This window comes from Pongo pygmaeus, chromosome 4 (assembly GCF_028885625.2).
Source record: "Pongo pygmaeus isolate AG05252 chromosome 4, NHGRI_mPonPyg2-v2.0_pri, whole genome shotgun sequence".
Lineage (NCBI taxonomy): Eukaryota > Metazoa > Chordata > Mammalia > Primates > Hominidae > Pongo > Pongo pygmaeus.
In genome coordinates, this window is record NC_072377.2 from 106,946,577 (window position 1) to 106,969,048 (window position 22,472).

Consider the following 22,472-nt stretch of genomic DNA (forward strand, 5'->3'; position numbering starts at 1 on the left):
TTCATAAATACTAAGGCAGAATTCACAGATTACAGTTGTAGTTTCATCTATTTGACTCAGACTATGAAGGCAGACACAGTAGATGTAAGAAAGAAGATAGATTGGTAGCCTGAGTAAATGCAAGTATTGAAGAAGTGACCTTAGTGGGGTCAAACAAGTTTAGAAGTTAACAAATAGTCTCTATATTGTTTCTCTGCTTGTCATAACCACTCCATGATACAAAATGGAGAAAATTGTGCTCAGCGGTGAGGAAATTAAGTTCCTGCCCTAAATAGTTTATAGTCAAGAGCAAAAAATTTATCTTACTCAATTCTTTGACTCTGCCAGAGGTGAATATTGTTCTGTCTTCTATCTAACCTTTATTTAATGGGCACAGTAAGCTGGGATCTAGAAACTTATGGCTTCTGAGTGTAAGGGAACTTCTAGTCCTTCAGTCAATTATGGCAGGGGTCAGTTGAAATGAGTAAGGTGTTTCATACAGCATTCACCAGTGAAGCAAACAAAAGCCAAATCTAGCACTGTTTTAATGTTTTCAAGTCTACTGTTGTTTGAAGACTGCAAGTTCTTTGGAAGACCTTGTATCATTTATTTTCTCACTTGCCTCTTTCTTGAACATGCATTCCCCACGATTCAAAAATATCAATTGTCAAAAAGTTTATAAATGTATAAATCTGAGATAGTTTCCTTGCATTTGCAAAGTAAATCCTCCAGAAGATATTTATCATGGTTAAGAATTTATAGAGAATAGAGATTAGCAAAGCTGTGATTTGCTGTCCTGTTTACGTTTATTATGAAGGAGAACATTAATTAAATTAAGAATGATCTTATCTCTTCATTGTGGAAGTCAGTTCCAGAAATTATTGAGAATGAGCTTTTTCTGCAAGATAAATTCAAACCTTCTAGCAAATCCCAAAGATATTTTAATGTACATGTGAGTATTAATAGAGTTAATTCAGGCATATATAATATTTTTATAGTAATTTTGCAGAGTATTGAAATGTTAACAAGACTGAAATGATTTTCCACCCCTTCTTTTTTTAAAATATCAGTCTGCCAGACCATTTTTCCTCTTAGGCTTTTATGTTGCCATTGTTCTTTACATTCATTTTTCAGTATTTAAATATCTGTCACTATAATGTTACAGAATATGTATTCTTTCTCTATGAACCTACCTGACTCTCTCACACTGATCTGATCTGAGCACCCTAAGTTGTATCACTCTTATAGAACCATTATATTGTCACTAATTATAGTGATTATTTTTTATGTTCTAAATATCTTGCACTAAAGGATCTCTGAAACCAATGACTGCATCTTACTCATCTTTGTGCATATTTTTGGTCAGTGTACACTCAAACTTAGCAAACATCACAGTCTGTATTTACAAGAAGCCAGCTTCTGTCCTGTGGGAAAGATATTGTTTGCACAGTATTCTGTATTGTGCCTTGCACATAGAAGGTACTCAGTAAGTATCTGTTGATTAACTGATCTCCCTTGAATCTACACCTAGTTGTTTCTTCTGTTTTTCAGTACAGGTAGGAAAGTAAGTTGGATGATGACCCATATAGTATCAGAAAGATTGTCTGTCTTGTTAGGGCTATATTCCCAGTGCCTTGCAGAGTGCCTGGTACTTAGTAGATATTAACAAATATTTGTTAGGGATTGATATTTAATGGTTATTGCTATGGCTTGGATGTGGTTTGTCCCCACCAGAACTCATGTTGAAAGTTGATTCCCAGTGTGGCACTGTTGGGAGATGGGGATGTTTGGGCCATGGAGGCAGATCTCTCATGAATAGATTAATGCCCTCACATGGGGGTGAGTGAGAATGGATTAGTTTTCAGGAGAATGGGTTGTTCAAAATTGTGCCTCCCTTTGTTTCTCTCTCTTGCCTCCTCTCTTACCGTGTGATTTTGCACAAGCTATTTCTCCATTCTGCTTTTATTCATGAGTTGAAGCAGCCTGAGGCCCTTACCAGATGCAGCTACCCAATCTTGATCCTTCCAGCCCCCAGAATCATGAGCCAACCTTTTTTCTTTGTAAACTACTCAGCCTCAGGTATTCTGTTATAGGAACACAAAATGGACTAAGACAGTTGTGTTCTTCAGTCAAAGCACAGAGCACATTAGCAAGTAAAGCTTGATTAGGCAGTTAGACTTCAAAGAAATTTCTAGTGTAGTAAATATTTCATCTTCTTGATTAACATGGTTGGAACCACATTAGACTATTTACCTCTTTAATGGTCTAAATTCTAGGTGTATACAATTACTTTAATTTTTTTCCTTCAAAATGTCTTTCAAATTTTTCCCTTTTCCTCTCTGTTCCAGCTGCACTGGTTTCTTTGATTTCCTTGCACTTACTACATTTCCTCTCAAGTCTGTGCCCATGTTGTCTTCTTGCTAAGTTTACTCTTCCCTCCCTGTTTAACCTGGTAAATACCTTCTCATCTTTCAGATCTCAGCCTGGGCATCACTTTCTCAAAGAAGCTTTTCCTGACCACCTCCAAATCCCCCTATTCCTCCTGTTCCCCGCATCCTCCACCTTTTAGAGTGGTATGGTAGCTCTCCTAGCACCCCATGCCTCTTTTTCAGGGTAACCTTCACAAGAAGATGCAGTTTCACATTTATTAGCATCATTATTCAATTCATGCCTATATTTCTTCACCAGACTGCAGACTATGGAGGGCAGGAAGCACATCAGGTTTTGCTCATCATTGTATCTCATCAGTCTATTCCAGTGTGTGGCAGTAGCCGACTCAATATGTATTTCAGGGATAAACAGACATATGGGGCATATGGGTGGATGAATGGACGAATTTCCACTGCTACTCTCCAATTATAGACTTAATCCAGATAGCAACACTTCCTGGTCTGTTCCAGCTCCATTGCTTCCCCCTGCCCATTGTATCCTCCTTGCACATTCTCAGTTCCACCAGTGTGTCTCCTAAAGGACTGCACCTATAATTCCATGCCCCATACCCCACTCATTCAGCATGACTAACATCACATTTAAACAGATCTAAATTCTAATTTAAATCAAATTAATATTCTCTAAATTACACAAAATTCTCAAATCAAATCTAAATTCTCCTTATCTCCCAAGGCCTTTTATTATCTGGTTTTATTCAGTCTATTCAATTTCCTTTCTCAGAACTCCCTAAAATGTCACCTCTGTACCTAATAGTCCAGTTACCAGACTGTCCCTCCCTCCACCACACTTACTCCCATCTCAGGGTTTGGTTCAGGCTGTATTTTCAGGTCCCCCAAGTGTCTTCCTCTTAACTTTGTTTATCTGAATTCCTCCCTTCCTGTGTGAAAACTTAATGTCTCTTTTCTGAGCCTCTCTGATGCTGAGAGAAGTCTTGGTTACCTCCTTTTGTTTCTTTTTTTTTTTCTTTAAAATAATGCTTTTATTTAAAATACCCTTTTTACAAATATTAAAATTTTATTGAATTAATATGCTAAAATCACATGAACACTTGGCACCATTTGAAATGTAATCCTATCCATGGAATAGAATGCAAACATTAACTAAATGTAAAAGGGGGACAGATTTAGGACTTTAAGAACATGTTTTAAAATAAAAGTTTTTAATAAATTTCAGTACTCCTTTTGTTTTTGAGGTTTCCACTTTATAATTTTAAAAATACCAAGAACTGCCAAAGAGAAGTATAAAAACAGAGATGTATTTTATGTGCTGGATATTCTCCACTGGCCTCTCCAGATGTCCTTCCCACCCTTCTTCAGCCTGCTCCACGCTCCAGGAGGCTGACCTTTATGGACTACATTAATGGGCTCCCTTGCTCTCTGGCTTTCAGTGGCTTTAGTCTGTGGGAGGAACTGGCAGAAGACTGGGCAGCAGGAGGATAACGAGGTCAGAGTATTTATTTCCTTGGTTCCTTTTCTGGTAGGCAGCAGGTTGGCAGTAACTGGGTTTCTCTAATGATGCCGTAGCTCCTAACATCTCTCATGGTTATAACAGTTTCTGGTTTTGGTAACTTCCTCTTCTTGGCTCTTAGGTTTTTGGGTGGTAACAGTTTGCTGCTTTATAAATCCCTGGGGTGTTTTAACATCCCTGCATGCCTCCCTTAACCTAGCCGTCTTTGTCTTTGCTTCCTTGGTTAAATTCTTCTGAATTGCCCCCTTTATTTGTGTCTTCTATTTTTTTTAATGGAACATTGATATCATTTAAATATCAACTATAGCAAATTAATGCTTATAGAAATGATGCAGTGTGATATACAGTCCCATTCACAAGATAATTACAGGATTTGCAAAATATATTAATTCTTTGTGCATTACAAGTGGTGAGGTCTGAACACAAGTGGAAAGTTATGGAAGGAATATCATCTTTTTTGATTCCTATCTTGTGTCTCTGACTCTGCATGATCTTGTTAGGGGAAAAAGTCTGGCCAAGTGGCCCTCCTCCCCTTATTGGGCCTGTCTAGAACCAAGTCAGCGCTTTCCTTGGCCCCCTTATTGGGCTTGTCTAGGACCAAGTCAGCACTTTGGTCTCTCCCTTCTCAGAATTCCTACTACTTTTTTAGTCCTTACAACAAGGCTTAACACTTCACCATTTCCTAATGGCAGACTTTGTCTCATCCATTAGATTCTAAAGTTTCTGAGAGAAAAGAGTATTTTTATATCTATTTTTATGCCCCTGGAGCAATACATACATAGCAAAAAAGATCTTAAAGATCCTTTTCTCTCCTTTTCCTTGTAATGTATTTGTGAAGAAATCAGGGTATTTATTCGACAGAGTATCATACATTTTAGGTTTTGCTGATTGCATCACTAGAGTATCGTTTAACATGTTCCTCTGTTCTTTTTCTTTTTTGTACTGGTGCATCTAGAGGCTAGATCAGATTTAGATTAGAGTTTTTGGCAAGAATGTTTCATAGATGGTGGTATGTATTACCAGCAGAAGGTAATCTGATTGTCTCTCTTCTTGTAATGTTAATACTGCCTATTAATGAGGAAATGTGAGGTTGATAATCCATTATAAAGTCTTTTGTCAGCTTTTTATCTATTGCTTTTAGTTGCCATGAATGATCATCATTGCCTTGGTTAATTAGAAGTTGCATATGATAAGTATTCTTCTCATTCCTTCTGAATTTGTCAGTGGAAGTACATCTATACAAAGAAACCTTCCCTCATAAGCTATTTGATCACCTTTAAATACACTTTATATTGCTTATATCATTTTTGTTCTGTAATTGCTAGATATAAAACTTTTCTTATAACACCTACTCATGGTCATTGGACTATAGAAATCTAATTATATATTGATGATAATTTAGAATTGTTTAATTTAATTGTACTTACCATGTTGTGTGGATTTGTGCATGGGTATGTGTGAGCCTGAGAAAACATAAGAAAATAAAGCTGATTTTAAAGCATTGTAATTTTGTTGTTGAATATTAGGAATTTTCCGAGGAGGTTTAGGGAAGAGTACAATGTACTAAAATGTAGTAGTTATGTTTCTAATGTAAAATTAACTTATGACAGGTAAAAACATATCTGGAAAATGGGCATTTGCAGTTTCTACAGCTATTTGGTTCATATACTAATAACCCCATTAACTGTGTGACAAGTATCCACTGGGAGTTTAGAAGACAACCTTTGTAGAGTCCTTCCTTTTCTTGAATTATTAATATTATCTTTGAATGGAAGTTGCAAAATTGCAGTGGGATAAATTTAGTTTGATAGAGTTAAAAAGCATAAATAAAATGCTTAAAGGAAAAAATGATTCAATGCTCTAGAGCTATTTTTATAGGATCAAATCCTTTATGAAAGATTTTTAGTCATGAAACAACAAACTAATTCAACTAACATTCACTGCATACCCAGTTCCTATGTCAGGTAGTCTTTGGGAATACAAAGAAGAATAAATCAAGGCTTCACCCCTTAAAACACAATCCAATAGCAGGACTAGCAAAAAAGGAGCTTTGTTGTAATTGCCCAATACTGAAATAGAAATGTTTATGACATATAAAGGAAAATCCAAGAGCAGGCCAAAGAATGTTTTTATATTTGATTTTATAGTTCCTCTTAAAAGTTCAAAGCTAAGGATGCAAATCTGTTGAAATGTTCCTTTTATGAGTTAGAAGTTTAAGGGAAATGAATAGGTCACAGAATCACTGTGAGGGAGGTAGGGAGAAGCAGAATAACTTTGCCCTTGACCATTATGGTTAAATATATGACTCTATCACTAAACATAAGTACCCCACGTCTGTTTCACCTCTCCTTTAAAAGGAAAAAAGTATAATTTTTCAGAAGGCACAGTTTCTTCATATTAACTTAGAATTGAATTGGCTTTCCATCTCTTATTTCCATCAACATTATCAGGCTTGCTAAACTGGGAATGGGCATTTTGTCATTCTGTCTTCTTATATCTTAGTAGCTAGTTAACAGACTCAGTGGAAACTGCCTAGATGAGTATATTTAATTAATGATAGATGAAAAGACAAGGATTTCAAAAATTCTGAACAGGTCAATACATTGAAACGGGCCTGGTTACCTGAAAATTATCTACTGACGAATAAACTTAGAATGCTCTCAGGACCTATTGTTTGCCTACTTTGCAGACATCTCCTGTTCTTTCTTGCCTAAGAGAAATTCCCTTTTGTTCCAGCATTGGCCTTCCCTTTCCTGATTAAACTAAGCCAATTCTGGTCATTCCTTTTCTCTTCCTAATGACTGTTTTAGAGATGGGCATGTGGTATAATTCTGGCCATTTAGATGTGAGGTGAAGTCTTTTGGAGCTGAAGTGCTTCTGGGAAAGTGTCATTCTTGAAAAGGGCCTTAAGGAAGAGACTTTCCCTCCCCTAGCCTTTGGAAATTGCATTGGGCATTGCGACAATGACATACTGAAGCTACTGCAACCATCTTGTGATCATTAAGGGAGGCGAATCCATGAAATAAAGGCAACATGCTGAATATGACAAAACTGAAAGATGCAAAGAACCTGATTACTTGATGATGTTGTTTAGTTGCTGGATGAAATCATCATTCTTGCATTTGTTCTACTTCTGGACTTCTCATTATGTGAGAGACTACATCTCTGTTGGTTTAAGTCATTTTAAGTTGGTCTTCTGCAATTTGCAGCCAAATGCATTCTTAGTGATAATAAACATTTTCTTATACCTCTTACATGTGACTGAGATGCCATGTGTTTCATTTAGTATTATCTTTGTGATATGTCCCGATGACTGTATGCACAATGATCCCAATAAAGAAAAGAGCTATTTCTGATAAACACTTTCCTAGCCCTAACAGTGCATTGCCCTTTTGCTTTTTAAAAATCATTGTACCAATTTTAAGTGTCACCAGCAATGAAATAAAAATTTAAGCATCTTTAGGTGTGCAGTACCCTAAAACCTAAAGTATAATAATAATAATTAATTAATTAATTAATTAATTAATTAATTTAAGCGTCTTTCAAGTTGAAAATTCTGCTAATAGTTGCCATGAGTACATACATTTATTTGAGCTTTACAAGATTATTTGCATATTTTACATCCTGTCTTCAACAGGAACCCTTTCAGGCGATGTTATATGGTGCTGATACCAGTTATCAATGCTAAAAGTGCAAATAATACATGAATACATTAATTTTCAAATTGTCCTTTGCTTATATATGTAGTAGAGTCTCACAGTTTATAGAATATTCTTCAAGTAGGCAAAGAAAATAAATATTTTACTTTAAAAAATTTATCTAATTTAGCTTATTACACCTGTGACCTCTGGGTATCAAGGGAAGAAAACCTTCAAAGTATCAGTTAAAGGTATCTTACTTTCTTCTGGTTCAAGACAGTCACCTCAACTTTTTAGTAAGCTATACCTCCTCTTCCCTTTTTTATTTGTCAGTACAATATTTGGTTGATGGAAAGGGAGGTCTTACATGAATGGTCTTGAGCAGTGGAAGAGGTCTTAAATGAATGGGATTAATTGCCTCTGTTTCCTTAATTGGTGTCAATTTCAATAAGTGTGATTATGAAATTAACCTCCATTTGGCCAGAGGAATTTCTTTTACTTCCTCCTTTTATTTAGCAAGGTATTCCCCTATGTCATGCTTTCTCCCTTTCCCAGCTTAGCTTTAGCCCTGCCAACCTCCTTGGGGCCATAACAGAATGCTTGCTGGGGAACCAAATATGATTTATGTGGGAGAGGAATGTGAATACATTCAAAATACTAGTATTACAAATATGTAAAGCCTGAAAACCCAAAACCTTGCACAAAACTGTAACACTTATAAATATGCTGAAGTCTGTTGGGTTGTTCCTAAAAGTCGTCTACTTTAACATTGTAGTTTTTATTCTTTTCTTACCCTTTCATGTGAAAAGTATCCGCTTTTGTGGTATATCACTTCACTAGTTCCCGATGCATCATAAGAAGTTAAAATCATTGTGCGCTGAGAGGGTAAATTAGATGTTTAGGTTCCTAAGTTTGTGTTGGTATCAATAGTCTATGGAACAGGAATAGTTTCCTGGGTTGGAAGTCAACAAGCATCCATTGAAATTCTCTACTTGGTGGCATATTCTCTGCTGGAGTCTATGTAATACCAACATTACTTTAAATAATTTTCCTTGCCTTATTTTATTTTGACTATTTGAGATTATTAAATTAACCTATTGACTCATCCTTTTTCTTTAGTTTTCTCAAGCTCTTCGGTTTTTGTTGCTGGTTTTGTTGTTTGTTTTTCCCTTGATGTTTTTGTCTTTCCTGTTTCTCAATCTGCCCTAGTCCCTGTGATCATCCCCAAAGGAATTGGTGGGAAAACTTTGTGGTGACTGCTATGTACCATTGCTGCAGGCATTTCTTGAATGGGGTCAGTGTAGATGACAGCACTAGAGATCCTGGGGGTAAATACCATGGACAGCGAGTGTGGCTAGAGCTTTACATAGTCTTGGGAAGAGCTTGAACTACGAGAAGAGTACCCACAGGGTCTCAGTCCTTCTAGGGGGAGCCATAGAGAAGAAGAACTGGGTTCTTTAAAATATTAATAACTTAGGGATATTAACACAAAAGGTAGATGTCCAGATATTAATATTGTATTATAGACATGCCTATGAGAACACAGCTTACTTATGGATTTTGATTATCTACATTGTCAACTACCCTCTTCTTAAAACTTCTCTTCCTTTGGCTTCCAAGGCATGTGGCTACCCTGGTTTTTCTCTGAACTCCTTGGCCGCTGTTACTTGGCCAGCCAGTTCACAGCCCTGTCACTTCTGTTTCCCTTTTTTCTCTCTACTCTCAATACGCTGCCTCCTCTACACACATTGCCCAATTACTACCCAATTTTTATGTTTCCTAAATTTACATCTTTAGGCCAAGCCTCACCTCTGAACTCCAGACCTTGACCCAACTGCTCCTTTGACATTTACGTATGGATTTTCAAAAGCTGCTCAAATTCAACATGTTCAGTGCCAAATTCATTATCTTCTTCAAACCTGGTCATCGGTGTTTTATGTCTCAGTGAATTATACCACCAATACATTCAGTTATGCAAGCCAGAAATCCAGGAGTTATTCTCAACACTGCCTCCTTACCTTCCTTTCAAATCCACTCCCCAGTCATGTCTATTTTACCTTTGAAGTGTCTCCAGAATCTGCCCTCTTTTCTCCTTCTCTACTGTCGTCACCTAGTTTTAAGCTACTATTTTTCTGAATAATTACATGGCATCTTCACTAACCTCATCTGGTTAATTTCCATGTCATTTTCCTACAAAAAAAAAAAATGTCTGTGGCTTTCTGTGGCTGTCATGAAAAACAAAACAACCAAAATTCTTAAATGAACTACAGGCCCTGCATTGTGTGCCACATCTACATGCCCAGTCCAATTTAAAACATGTTCCTCTGTCTGTGTGTACTGGCTTTTGTTTTTTCTGTCACACCAAGTTCTGTCCAATTACATGGCCTTTGAAAATACTATTTCTTATGCTAAAACATTGCCAACCCTCCTTGACCTAGAGCATTTCCTTCGAATTATTAGCTTTTGTAGCAACCTATATTTCTTCTTTGTAGCACTTAAAACAGTAAAGATTTAACATTTATGTGTAATTATTTCTTTGCTAAACTAGTAGACTAAGTTTTATGAGGGCAGAGACCATGTATACTTTTGCTCACAGTTTTATGAATGTAGAACAGTGTCTGGTTCCTGGGAATTACTCATCATATATGTTTGCTAAGTGAATAAATGGATGGGTAGAAGAATGGCTTTCTGTGCAGCCATTGAAAGAGATTTAAAGGTAGGCAAGTATTAATGAGATGACTATGGCAAGACGTATTAGAATTAGAACAGGCCTGGGGGGTAAAAAACACGGAAAATGAGAAGACCACTTTGTTTTCTGATGGTTCATTATACATGTCAAGAGAACAGAATGCAACTTTGGCAGTAAGATAGTGGACAGACCCATTCAAGTCTAGAGCTTCTCTCCTATGAAGCTGTATTGTCTCAGTATCAAACATAAGCCACTTAGCATAGAAATATGATGTTTGGGGTAGTGATTGAGGAGCCTTTCCTGTTCTGAAGTGTCCACAAACAGGTTTGATACATACGGTTAGTTTCTAATCGTTTGTATTGAAGGTGAGGAACATCAGTGTGAATAAATGTTGGCACCAGGTTCAGAAGATTGACTGATTCCGTGTTCAGGGGAACTTGATGAAAAGCATGAACCACTAGCTTAAGGTTGGGAAAGGTGAGTAGTGGAGATCGTCAGCACTTCCTGTTCAGAATAGCACAGTTTCCTTCATGTAACTCCCCAGTCCCCATCACACGGAAGCCAAGGAGGTTTCCACCGCTATCGCCACCCTGTTGTATGATAGGCAATTAATGTTAGTAGATTATTAGTATGTTCCTTTTTATTTACTCATAAGTGAAAGTATGTGAAAGCTCTAAGACAGCTGTTCCCTCACCAAAATATTTTTCCCTCATCGTTTGCTCATACAGATTTGTAATTCCCATAGAAGAGCGCTTGCCAGGAGAGTCACTTCCATTTGAACTACTTGGCGTTGAGAATCTTCTCATCATCAGCCACAGTGTGATTATAGTTTAAAAATGCAAATGGGATTCTGGGCTGAATCAACTGAAGGATAAAATTCCTATGAAAAAGTGATCTGTATAAAACCCTAATTAGGCAGCATCTATGAGACAGCCTTTCTTAAACTGTGAGTTTATTGCCACCAAAAGAAGTAGCATGTGCAAAATTCAAAAACTATTTCTAGAGCTCCCAGTTTGTGTCAGATATTATTCTAAATGCCTAGAATGCTAGACAGACACTGTTATAAGATTACATTCTAGGTTGGGAAAAATGTTGATAGAGGATGGAACTAGTATAGTGGTAAGGACAAAAGTGAAGCATTTTGGAGAATCATTTGGGAACATTTTAACGTAAAATCTTCACTATGACTGTTTCTTCCACAGCCTAAGAAATATAGTAACATCTTTAAAAAATTAAATGGTAAAAAAAAAGACAACTGGGAAAGGAAAATAAGGATAGACTACATATAATAGTGATAGTTTAAGGAATTTTATCTGTTATTAAATGTCTTAAATTCTGGCTTTAGAGAGATGGATTATTTAACCTTGAGTTTTTTTGCTTCAGAAAATCTTTTATGCTTTGGTATAATTTTCTTTTGCTCTAGCTTTCTTTTATACTAGGATGAGGTGGAGAGTACAAACACCACGGAGTTAGTGTGAGCCTCCTATGCATGCATTAAAAACACTTTGGGAGACAGCAATTTGATTCTGTTACATAGTTGGATCACATAAAATAAAACTTTGAAAAATAATTTTCCAATTATTTTCTTCCTCTCATAATCAAAATTCTGGCCAAAGAGGCTTGATCACTTTCCATACGTTTTCCTTGTTGGATAGGTAGAACTACCAACGGTCTTGAAATCTCCATTAGTTTTTCCCAAAATGCAATTATTCAAACCCTAAATGAGTAATATGTGGAAATGTAGGACTTTAGGGTTCCTTATCAGTTTGTCTGTGTTGGTTTTAAAATGTACACAATCAGGGGTTGGCATAGAGACTATTACCAACTTTCTGATTAGCTACTCTGAGGTACAAAGTCACAACTGCCACCATAAGATGGTTCCACTGGTTCTGGGTTTTGATTACTCCTATTGCATACATTTATGGCGTACATCATGCTGTTTTAATATTCATATACGTGGTGAAATTATTACTATAGTTAAGCAAATTAATCTCTCCATCATCTTTCACAGTTATTTTTATTTTTATTGTTTGGTGTTTTGGTTATTTAATAAGTGATGACTTAGAAAAGTTACCAGAGACCATACTATACACAATATAATATTTCTGTGACTTATGGCCTATTTACAGGGAACAACCAATTTACAGATAGCCAAAGAAATAAGCAAAAGGGCCATAACCAGATAAAACTGCATCATGTTATCTATTTGTACACCTCTTTGTGTCATCACATTGAATAGTCTTTAAGAAAGGTAGTCTGGGAGGATTCTGTACAATAAAAGGTTATTATCCAATCAGGATCAAATCATAGTATTCAACACTAGAATATGAATGGTATCTTTGGTTTCCCCAAACAAAAATCACTGGTTTTATGTGAACAATTTTCATATGTAATAATATACAGAGATTTTGTTTGTCTCATAATAATTTAAATAAGCAGTTGATTTTATTAACTTCCTTTTCCATAGAAACCACTACCTCTCTGTCTCACAAATGACTAAATCGAAATAAAGAATGCTATGAGAGAACTCTTGGTTAAAAATGGGCAGTAATAGGATATTATAGGAGTGTTATAGTGATAAAGGCCTTTTTATTTCTAGCACACTATCTTCTTTTGTCAGAAAAATGTGCTTTTCCTGGATAGTTCCCAGTAGCATCAGTAAAAAGGCATCAGCAACATCATATCCCTCTTGATTCAGATTCAGCTGATGTGCCAAAACAGATAGCACTGGGCACTATGGCTATGTAGATTCATATTATTTCTCCCTTTTTGTATGTCTGAGTCTTATGTTAGCAGTTTGAATCTGTAGTATTTTACAGACAGTCCCCTGGCACCAAGCTCAGATACAGTGTTCTTTCCACAGAGAGAAAAAGAGGATTCATGATGATGATAAATGGAAAATTGTGAATGGTTGTGCTGGTAGTTTGGGTTGAATTATAGAAGCATCCTTACTAGGACAGTGTGTTCATAGGAAAAGACTATTATAATGGGCAATAAGGTGCTGTCTTTGTCTCTTCAGAATGTGTTTCAGAGAAACATTGATCTGAGTTATGTATATATTTTCAAATAACTTTGCAGAAACAAAATAGTGACAAAACTAAATAGCTGTGGCTCTAATCTAGTTCATTGCAGTTTATCAACAAGCTTTTATGAAATGTTCTCAGGTGCTATTGAAAATGTAGGGTACTTGGACTAAAACTTCCTGTTAAATTTTATGTTACTTTCATTCCCTTATTTCTCCCATTAATCAACTAAACAACTAAAATTGTGTCTAAGAACTGACAACATTTTTTTGCAATGCTAATTTTTAATAGTTCTATAGAGATATGGTTCATATTTCACACAATTCACTTATTTAAAGTGTATAACATTTTAAATGGTTAAATTGTTTTTATTTATTTTTATTTTATTTTATTATTATTATACTTTAAGTTTTAGGGTACATGTGCACAATGTGCAGGTTAGTTACATATGTATACATGTGCCATGCTGGTGTGCTGCACCCAGTAACTCGTCATTTAGCATTAGGTATATCTCCTAAAGCTATCCCTCCCAGCTCCCCCCACCCCACAACAGTCCCCAGAGTGTGATGTTCCCCTTCCTGTGTCCATGTATTCTCATTGTTTAATTCCCACCTATGAGTGAGAATATGCGGTGTTTGGTTTTTTGAAGAGCTGACAACATTTTTTTAGAGAGGTTTGAAAAATACCTTTTAACAGCTATCTTTCCATAGTGGAAGAGAAGTGCTTTAATAACCTGGTACAAATTCCATTTCACCAATTTCTAGATTGTTTTTTAACTGCAAACAAATTATTTACCATCTTTAGCTTCATTTTTCCATGTGTAAAATGGTGTCTGTAATACCTACCGAATAGTGTTATCATGGAAAATAACTATGATAGAAACTTCTAATTGTGTATGATACTTGTCTCCTGCAGAGGGTCTCCTTCCTCCCTTCCTTTCCCTCCCCTCCACTTCCCTCCCCTCCCCTCCCTTTACCCCACCTCTCTCTTTCTTCAACTGGCTTTAACAACTTAGGAAAGAAATAGTAGAAATCTGAATGGATTATCATTATTAGACAAGTTATAAGCCAAAAAATATAAATTGCTAGAAGAAAGACATTTTCAAATTATCCTCATTTTAAACTGGGTGGCTGATGGTAAAAAATAATAATTATAGTATGGATCTGATGAATTATAAGTATAAATAATAGGTTCCTTTATTCTCTGTATTATATGTAACCATCATTGACTTAATTTTTTTAATCGAGAACCAACATGCTGAATTTGATATATCTATGTATGCCTATAACTTCCCTATTCCAAAAACAATGAGATGACTTATAATAAAATCAAAGATAGAGTAAAATCAAAACCTGTTATTCCAAATTAAAAAGAAGTTCTGTTTCCTTTTCATCATAACCTTTTGATCCTTTTTCATTATAAATATATGCTTAGCTGCTTTAAATTTACTTTTGTTTTTATATTTGCTTTTAAGTCATTATTTGTCACGTTGCTTGGAATGATCTTGAATATATTAGTATAATGCACAGAGTGCATATGTTGAGATCCCAGCTCCTGCACTTGTTGGTGTCCAAGATAAATAAGCCAACACCACTTAGAGTGGTAAAATAGATTTTATTCAGTAGTAACTATTGCAGTAGGGAAGTGGGTCCAGTGTGAAGTGAACCTAACTTTGCCGAAACAAAAGGGAGGAGACCTTTTAGAAGCTGGGCTCTGGTGAGGGAAAGGCACTGAAGGATGTGAAAGGGAGCTGGTCCATGTGGCTGGGCCATCTGGGTTTGTTATTTGGGAGGAGAAGCAAACTTATTGTATCTTTATGACAGGAGGCAGTGGTGTCAATTAGAACAAGGTGCCCACTGGACTGAGAGCTGTGCGGTTATTTCCCTGAATGTAAGAAGACATTTTTGGGTGGTAGAAGATTTACATCTCAAAGGAGCAGAGAAAGGATTTACAGTTGCAAGCTTTCTGAAGTAACTGCTCTAAGAGAGGGTTCAAAGGTTTATGCTTGTTACCAGGTTTTGGCTAGAACAAATAATAAAATCTCCTGGAAGCATCTCCTTGAAGGGTGATGGGATCACATGAGGGGTGCAGCTGTGAGCTGTTAGAAACTATGCTAGTGTGTTTCTTCAGGTATCTTAATGTGTGTGTGTGTGTGTGTGTGTGTGTGTGTATGTTTGGGGGGAGAGGGTCGACAAAATCAGCACATTTCTTTATTAGCAAAATAAAGTTGAATCTAAATTATAAAGACTTCTAAGAAATGAAACAATGCTGAAATGAGAAGAAAATGGCATATATAAAAGTAGTAACTAAGAATAAATCACATCTCAATAATTTTTCAAATTTTAAGATATTTGTTTGATGTGTACTTGAACTTCCTTGTTTTTTAACACAGAAGTAGAAACATAGGTACAAAATTCACAATTTTTTGGTGCTAATTATTAGGTTTAGAAATACCAAATGATTTCTATCCATGTTAGTGGAATCTGATTATTCCAGCTCTGTGCAGTAATAATCCAGGAAGCATGAATTATTAAAAGAGTGCAACCTGTATTTGTATTGGGCGTATTATTAACCATAGCACAAACTTTATTGTGTATGGATTTCCATTAAGGAAGTGGAGTACATTGAATCTCATTCTCCTTAAATTGTAATTTTTATCACTAAAATTTCTTAATGTTAATATATTTGATAGTGAAAAAATGACCATTTAGATGAGACCAATAACTAGAAAAGAAATAATAGCTTGAGTTAATGTTGACTTCTTCAATGTATTACATAAAAAAATTTAAAGTAAGGGAGAGCAACCAAAAATAATAAATTTTAAGGCCAATTTTTATTCATTGTACTTCTCTAATATTTGAGGCATTTGTAAAGTGATTCAGGAAATTAAATATTTAATTTTGCAAATAGCAAAGATGGTCAAAACTAACTTCTACCATTTTAAAATCAAGTGCATTAAATTGTTCTACTCTTTTTATAGAAGCATCTAAAAATTTGCCTTTTAACTTAGAGAGTATTAGAAATATCACTCATGATGATTGGTTTTATAAATAGGATCTAAAGTTGTTTAGGGAAGAGTCTTACACAAACTTTTAGGGTATCTAAGTTCTGGACTTAGCCCTTCCACTAATCTGCCACTCAGCCCTCAGAAGGAAACCTACCCTCACTGACTACTTTTTAAAGTCATAGAAACCACGTTTTAATAGTTATTATTTCTTCCTTACTAGCAACAGTTTAATTTGGATTTTTTTATCTTTTTTTAATAGTCTGATACATACTTCTGCATGTCTATGCGAATACCAGTGGATGAGGAAGCCTTCGTGAGTAAGTATTAATTGGATTGGGGGAGTAGCAGTTGAATGGAGGGCAGCGATTTGAAATCAGTGAAAGGTTCTCTTTGAGGGTTATGAGCATATTAATCTTTTACTGTCAGTTTCTAAAATGCATTTATCATGCCTAATGCAAAAACAAACTAGAGAGAGCCACTGAGAGGCAAGATTACAAACTGTATCTGGAGAGATTCATGAGTAATAGTAGTTAAGGAGTTGCATGCAGATGTTGATGGCCGCCAATACTGTGTGGTCCCATTTGTATAGTATTGGCTTTCTGTCTGTGGCAGGATGCTTAATTCCACTCCACTCAACAGACAGTTTGTTTACCTGATGGTTCATGCTATAAATTGACTGAACTTAGAATCAATATTGGTGAATGTAAGATTTTACCTGTCAGACAGGTAGAGGGATAGAAAGGAAGGGAAGGAGAGAGGGAGGGAGGGAGGAAGGGATGAGAAGGGAAAGGAGAGCCAGAAAAGAAAAGAAATGGAAGAAAGAACATTTATCTTGTTGTTTGTATTATAGAATAAGAGAACGTTTAAATGACAGATTCTTCCCCAACTGAGCCTTTAAATCAGAGAGGAAATGTGACAAAGCACCATCTGTTTCCATCGAGTTTGTTTCCGTTTAAACATCCCTTATGACAGACATTTAACTGTTTAGGGAAGAGCTGTGGTTGGCAAATTATTCATGTATTTGGCTTTTCTCTGCTTCATTTTAAAACATTTGAGATGTTGATTTTGGAGAGAAAGTGATGGTAGTAGTACTTTGGTCCCTTGAAACTAATCTTCAAGTGGGCTGTCTGAAATGGCTATTATGTGAATTGTGAAATGTGTACAGTAGCCTTGGGGCAGTCTGAGGATGAATTTTTATGAGGTGTTTCCCACAGGAATGGACATTATAGACCTGCAAAGCCAGAGCAATGTGCATTTTTTATTCACACACATTGGTGGCAATCACAACAGAAAATACAACCTTTAATAACACTCTCAACAAAATTTGCTGCATAGTTAATTCCTAAGAATGAAAGACCATACAAATTTGAACATTGATGATGTTGTTTTTTATAATATTTGGACATTACCAAGAAAAAGTTAGGAAGCCAAGTGCTTCCATATCCTGAACTATCTTTAAAGACAAAAATAATTTAAGTTTCTAATTGTAGTGCTTTGAGTAACACTAAATATTATTTAGAACATACATTCATAATTAAAATCCTAGCTATAAAGCTTTCCTTAATTTCATATTCACACACTTGGCCACCTAGGAGAAAATAATATTTACTTGCAAAAGGAATTTTCCATGATTTTTTTTTCCTAATTTATATTTTCTTTGTCCAAGTTCAGGGGTTGTTTTGAGTCCTGTTTTCACACCAGCTATGAAGAGAAAGCCACCCTACACACCTGTGTAAATATGGTAGTCATGTGTTACAGCAGTATTACACATCTCACATTAATAGGTTTGTTTCTGGAGATTGGTGGTAGTATATGATTTTAGAGCCGGTGACTGTAAGGACTATAAATATATATCCTGTGTGTTATTGCTCTCCTACTATAAATGTGTTTACGTTCACATAATTTAAAATGAAAAAATACAAGTGAGTATATATTCAGTCAAGTAAAATATTCACAGGAAACACATAAAGGTCTGTATTAGAACCAGAGTGCTAAATGTTTTCATACTTTCTTACGCAGTTTTCTTCTAAGATTAAACTATTCCAAGTTCTAAGGTCCTTAAAATGTCTTCTAAGATTAATAACTATTTTCGGTATTTCTTCCTTTCTTTATTACTTGGAGGATTGCACGAATACTGAAATTTTTTGTTCCCTGTTCACAATGGGTTGTTTCATCTTCTGTGTGAGTCCTTTAATGAACTATGACCAGGTGGTTTGTGGTTACTGTTGTTTACCTAATTCAGCAACCACAGAAGTTTAAGTATAGACAAATTAGAACTGGAAAATGGAAAACTAGAGACAATTAGCAAATAATCATTTATATAAAAGAATAAGTAAAGGAAATTCTGCATGTGTTATCTCATTAATTCTTAGGACAATCCTGTATAGATAGTCTCATTTCATAGCTTGAGAAACAGAGACAGAAACATCTATATCTGTGATTTAATCAGGGGCTAAGACAATAGTTTGTATGGAATTCTCATTTATGTAATGGCTGGACCATTACCATCATCTCTACCTGCCATTGTTTACTAAGGGCCTGCCAGACACTGTAAGATACTGAAAGCTAAACATACCTAAGCCAATTTTCAGAAGAGGAAACAAAGTCAGAGGTTAAGGAATCTGCCCAAGCTTTTTACTAGCTATGTATTAACCTAGTCGTACTTCAGATTTGGGTGTGGGGATAGTGATACAAAGGAAGAAATGAGCAAAGTTATCAAGTGCATAGGTGGAGCTGAAATATAGCAAGAGCAGCACCGTTCTTTCTTCCTCACATCAAATACAATTATTCTTTCATTCCTTTACCTTCACTCCCTACTGGATACACTCTGGCCAATTTTGCCAAAGGAAAAATAAACCTCAAACCATCTTAACAAAACGAATAACAAATACCCATGAAGATTTAAAGATTTGTAGAAGGAAAGGGGCTTGGATAGTTATATGTTGGGAGAGTGACCATACATAGCTTTTCCAGACTCCCAAAGTGAAAGTTTTGCCTGTAGGGTAACCTATGCTTTTTCCATTCTAAGGTATTCTGATGGCATAGAGAATGAAGCTATAGCCTTTTTGTGGATTGTCCCAAATTCCAGATCTCAGGATACCTTATCCTGAGATTAGACATGGTTGCAAATGAAGAGCTGTAAAAACCCGTAATACTTTGTTCGTTCTTTTCTGTTTTCAGTTATTTTTTATTTTTCATAGTCATTCTGTTTGTTTATTCTTTCCTAAGACATTTAATGATTTTATATCTTCTGTTTTCATTATCTGTGCCTCTTTAAATTTTTGTATTCCAGCAGGATATGGCACCGACTCAATAATTGCTTGCTGAATACACGAGTTAATACTAAAAAAGGATTTTGTTTGGCCATTTTCTGACTCAGCATTACAAATAGTAGATAATTTACCTTTTTACCTTGAATTATATTCTAATCTAAGGAATCATTGTTTTGCTTGTGTTTATGAAAAGCCATTGTGCATTAATTCAGCAAACTTAAAATTCTGCTGCATATAAGTTATTGAGTAATAGGGATATGAAATATGATGCATGTTTAAGGAAGTCACAGGCTAGCAGAATTCTAGACAAGAATAAAAGTGTTACAACATATAAAAAGGACTTTCTCCTTGAACTTTTCAAATTTCTGAAGAAAATTACAAAAGACAATACAATTTACATTGTTTATTAGAACTAGGACAGACTCTCTTGATGGTGTTAAAAGTCAAAATTGGATTTGAATAACTCACTATTTTGGCTTTATGTTTATATGCTAGTTATATAACCCATCTTAAACATGCTTCTAAATTTTGAGCAAATATAATCACAGTCATTATGAAACTCATATGTGTATATGCCTGTTATATTTCCATATGAGCATATAGCATGTATGATGTGTTTATATATCTATATTTAATTACTGAATGTGAATTACAGTAGGTGTTTAGAGAAATGCAATGATGAAGATAAAAATATGTTTTATATTTTGAACAAAATTATAGCTTTCCCTAGGGCATTGTTTTTGTTTGTTGTTTTAATAAGAAACCATAGAATTTGAATGGGTGAAAGTATAATAATATCTACATTTGACCACTGAACTGTGGTGCTGTCTAAAAGGTGTTTTACAGACACTCAGAGGAATTGGCTCTGACAGCAGCCCACTCAGCCAAGAAATTTGACTGTCATCTTCATCCACTTGCTTTCCCTCACATGGATGACCTGTAAATAATTGTGTCTTTTCCTTAGTGAATGATAACAGGTCCCTATCTATCAAATTGCACTACACAAATGAGATAGAAGCCATTGAATTTAGAAACAGATGAAATTAATCTAATGATTCATTGTTTTTCATTTTCTTGGGCTTCCCTCTTGAATGTAGAACAGCTTCTGTTGCAGAATTGCATAGTTAGATTTGAATAGTTCAAAATATGACCTTTCTTAAAGCACATGATCAAGTGATGTTCAGATACTTCGAGAACTGCATGAACAATTCAATTTTGATCATGCTTATGGGTCACTAGATAGTATGACATAAAGACCGAGGTCTGGGCAGGGTACATTGCTCATATATCCATGTTTTATGGCTTTGGCAGCAGTAAATAGAGGAGAGTATCTGTGTATGTATGCATATGTGTGTGTACATGTGTGTGAGTCCTCATTCCTATGCAATCATTCTGTTACCTTTCTGCTTCCAATGAGTTGACTAAGTATCCTTTCTCTTCTGTCTTCAACTAGGACTTCTTTCCAACATAAATAATGAGTAGTCTCTGTCTCACAGATGATGACTATTTCCCACCAATCACCCTGGAAAACACTTAGTTTCTTAGTGAAAGCTACTTGGAAAGAGCTATGATGAAACACACAGATAAGACATATATAGTAGAGGTCTTTGATGAGTGGATAAAGTCCATTTTTCTAGGTCATAATCATGAAGGAGAAGTTGTTGCTATATACCTTGTCTCAGAGTCTCAGAGTATTTCTTAAATGTCTTCTATCTTTTGGTCACCCAAGTACGCATGTTTCCAAATTGACAACGTCCAACATCTCCTCAGCTTTTCTCAAGTAATAAAAAACAGTGAGAGATGAATAGGAGCCATTTCTAATGTCTTCAATTAGGTACATCTAATGATCACCAAAAATTAATTGACATATTGATATAGGTATTTTAATGCAGAAATGTTAAAATCCTTCATTCCCCCAACCTACCACCTCCTCCCAGCTGGCTATTTCAGCAGGAACTACTTTAGTAGTCAACTCTTAATAGATCACTATGAGTTGGTATAGTCAGAGAAAATTTCATGATAAAGGTATGCAGGATTTCATCTGGACCTCTGAAGATGACCTATTTGAATATGCAAAGGGGTGAATATTTTAGTGGCCCACAGTATGAGCCCAAACACACTAGGCACAAGTATGAGAGACAATATCATATAGTGGTTAAAAGAGCAAGCTCTGAGCCAGAACACTCCACATTCAGATCCCAGCCTCACCACTTTCTAGCTATACTACTAGGGGACAAATTACTTCACCTCTCTTTCCTGAAGGCTCATCTATTTGGGAGGACAAAGAACCAGACTCATAGGATCATTGAGAAGTAAATGAGTGCCTGGCACATGGAAAGCCCTCAGTAAGTGTTAGTAGTTGTGATTGCCTGATGAGAATGAGGAGTGGATGTAAAGGTTGCCATATTGGAAATGTAGTGAGCTAGAGGACTGGCACAATGTTATGCATGGCCCTAAAAGGCTAAGGGTATGGGCTTGATTCTGTAGGAAATTAATAGTGGACTATTATAGGAATGACATTGCAAAAACAGGGCTTAGTAAAGCTTATGCTGTTTTATCTTGCATAGCTTGGCTGATGAAGTCTGTTTCTTGATTCTTTGATATATATCATAGAGTTTAATTTTAAAAGAGATACCATCTAGAAATTTAGTTTTTGTGTTGTGTGTTGAAATTTCTTTATTCAGAGGTGAGGATTGTTTTATTTGAAATTGATGTTCAATATATAGGTTTGCTCAGGTGTCTTATTTCTTAGTTAATTTGGTGACAGCAGCTTAAAGTCCTCATAAACCACCATAAGCATTCTTTACCAATGGTACTTCATTGTCCATACTAGCAGGAGTTAATGACAATTTCACTATTAAGCTTTCTGATTAAAAATGTTCCAGGAAAAGGTCTTTATTTTAGTACAGAATTGCTTCATGGTTATGGGGAAAGCTTGCGGGAGAT

General features: G+C 35.6%; 1 protein-coding gene across 50 annotated transcripts in view; it reads left to right on the forward strand.

Annotated features, from left to right (window-relative positions):
- Positions 1-22,472, forward strand: part of PAM (peptidylglycine alpha-amidating monooxygenase) — a 275,240-nt gene that overhangs the window by 133,866 nt on the left and 118,902 nt on the right. For all 50 annotated transcript variants that reach the window (XM_054489035.2, XM_054489037.2, XM_054489041.2 and 47 more), the window contains one exon: positions 16,514-16,571. In XM_054489035.2, coding sequence (XP_054345010.1) covers positions 16,514-16,571 — 58 coding nt within the window. The remainder of the gene's footprint in view (positions 1-16,513; positions 16,572-22,472) is intronic.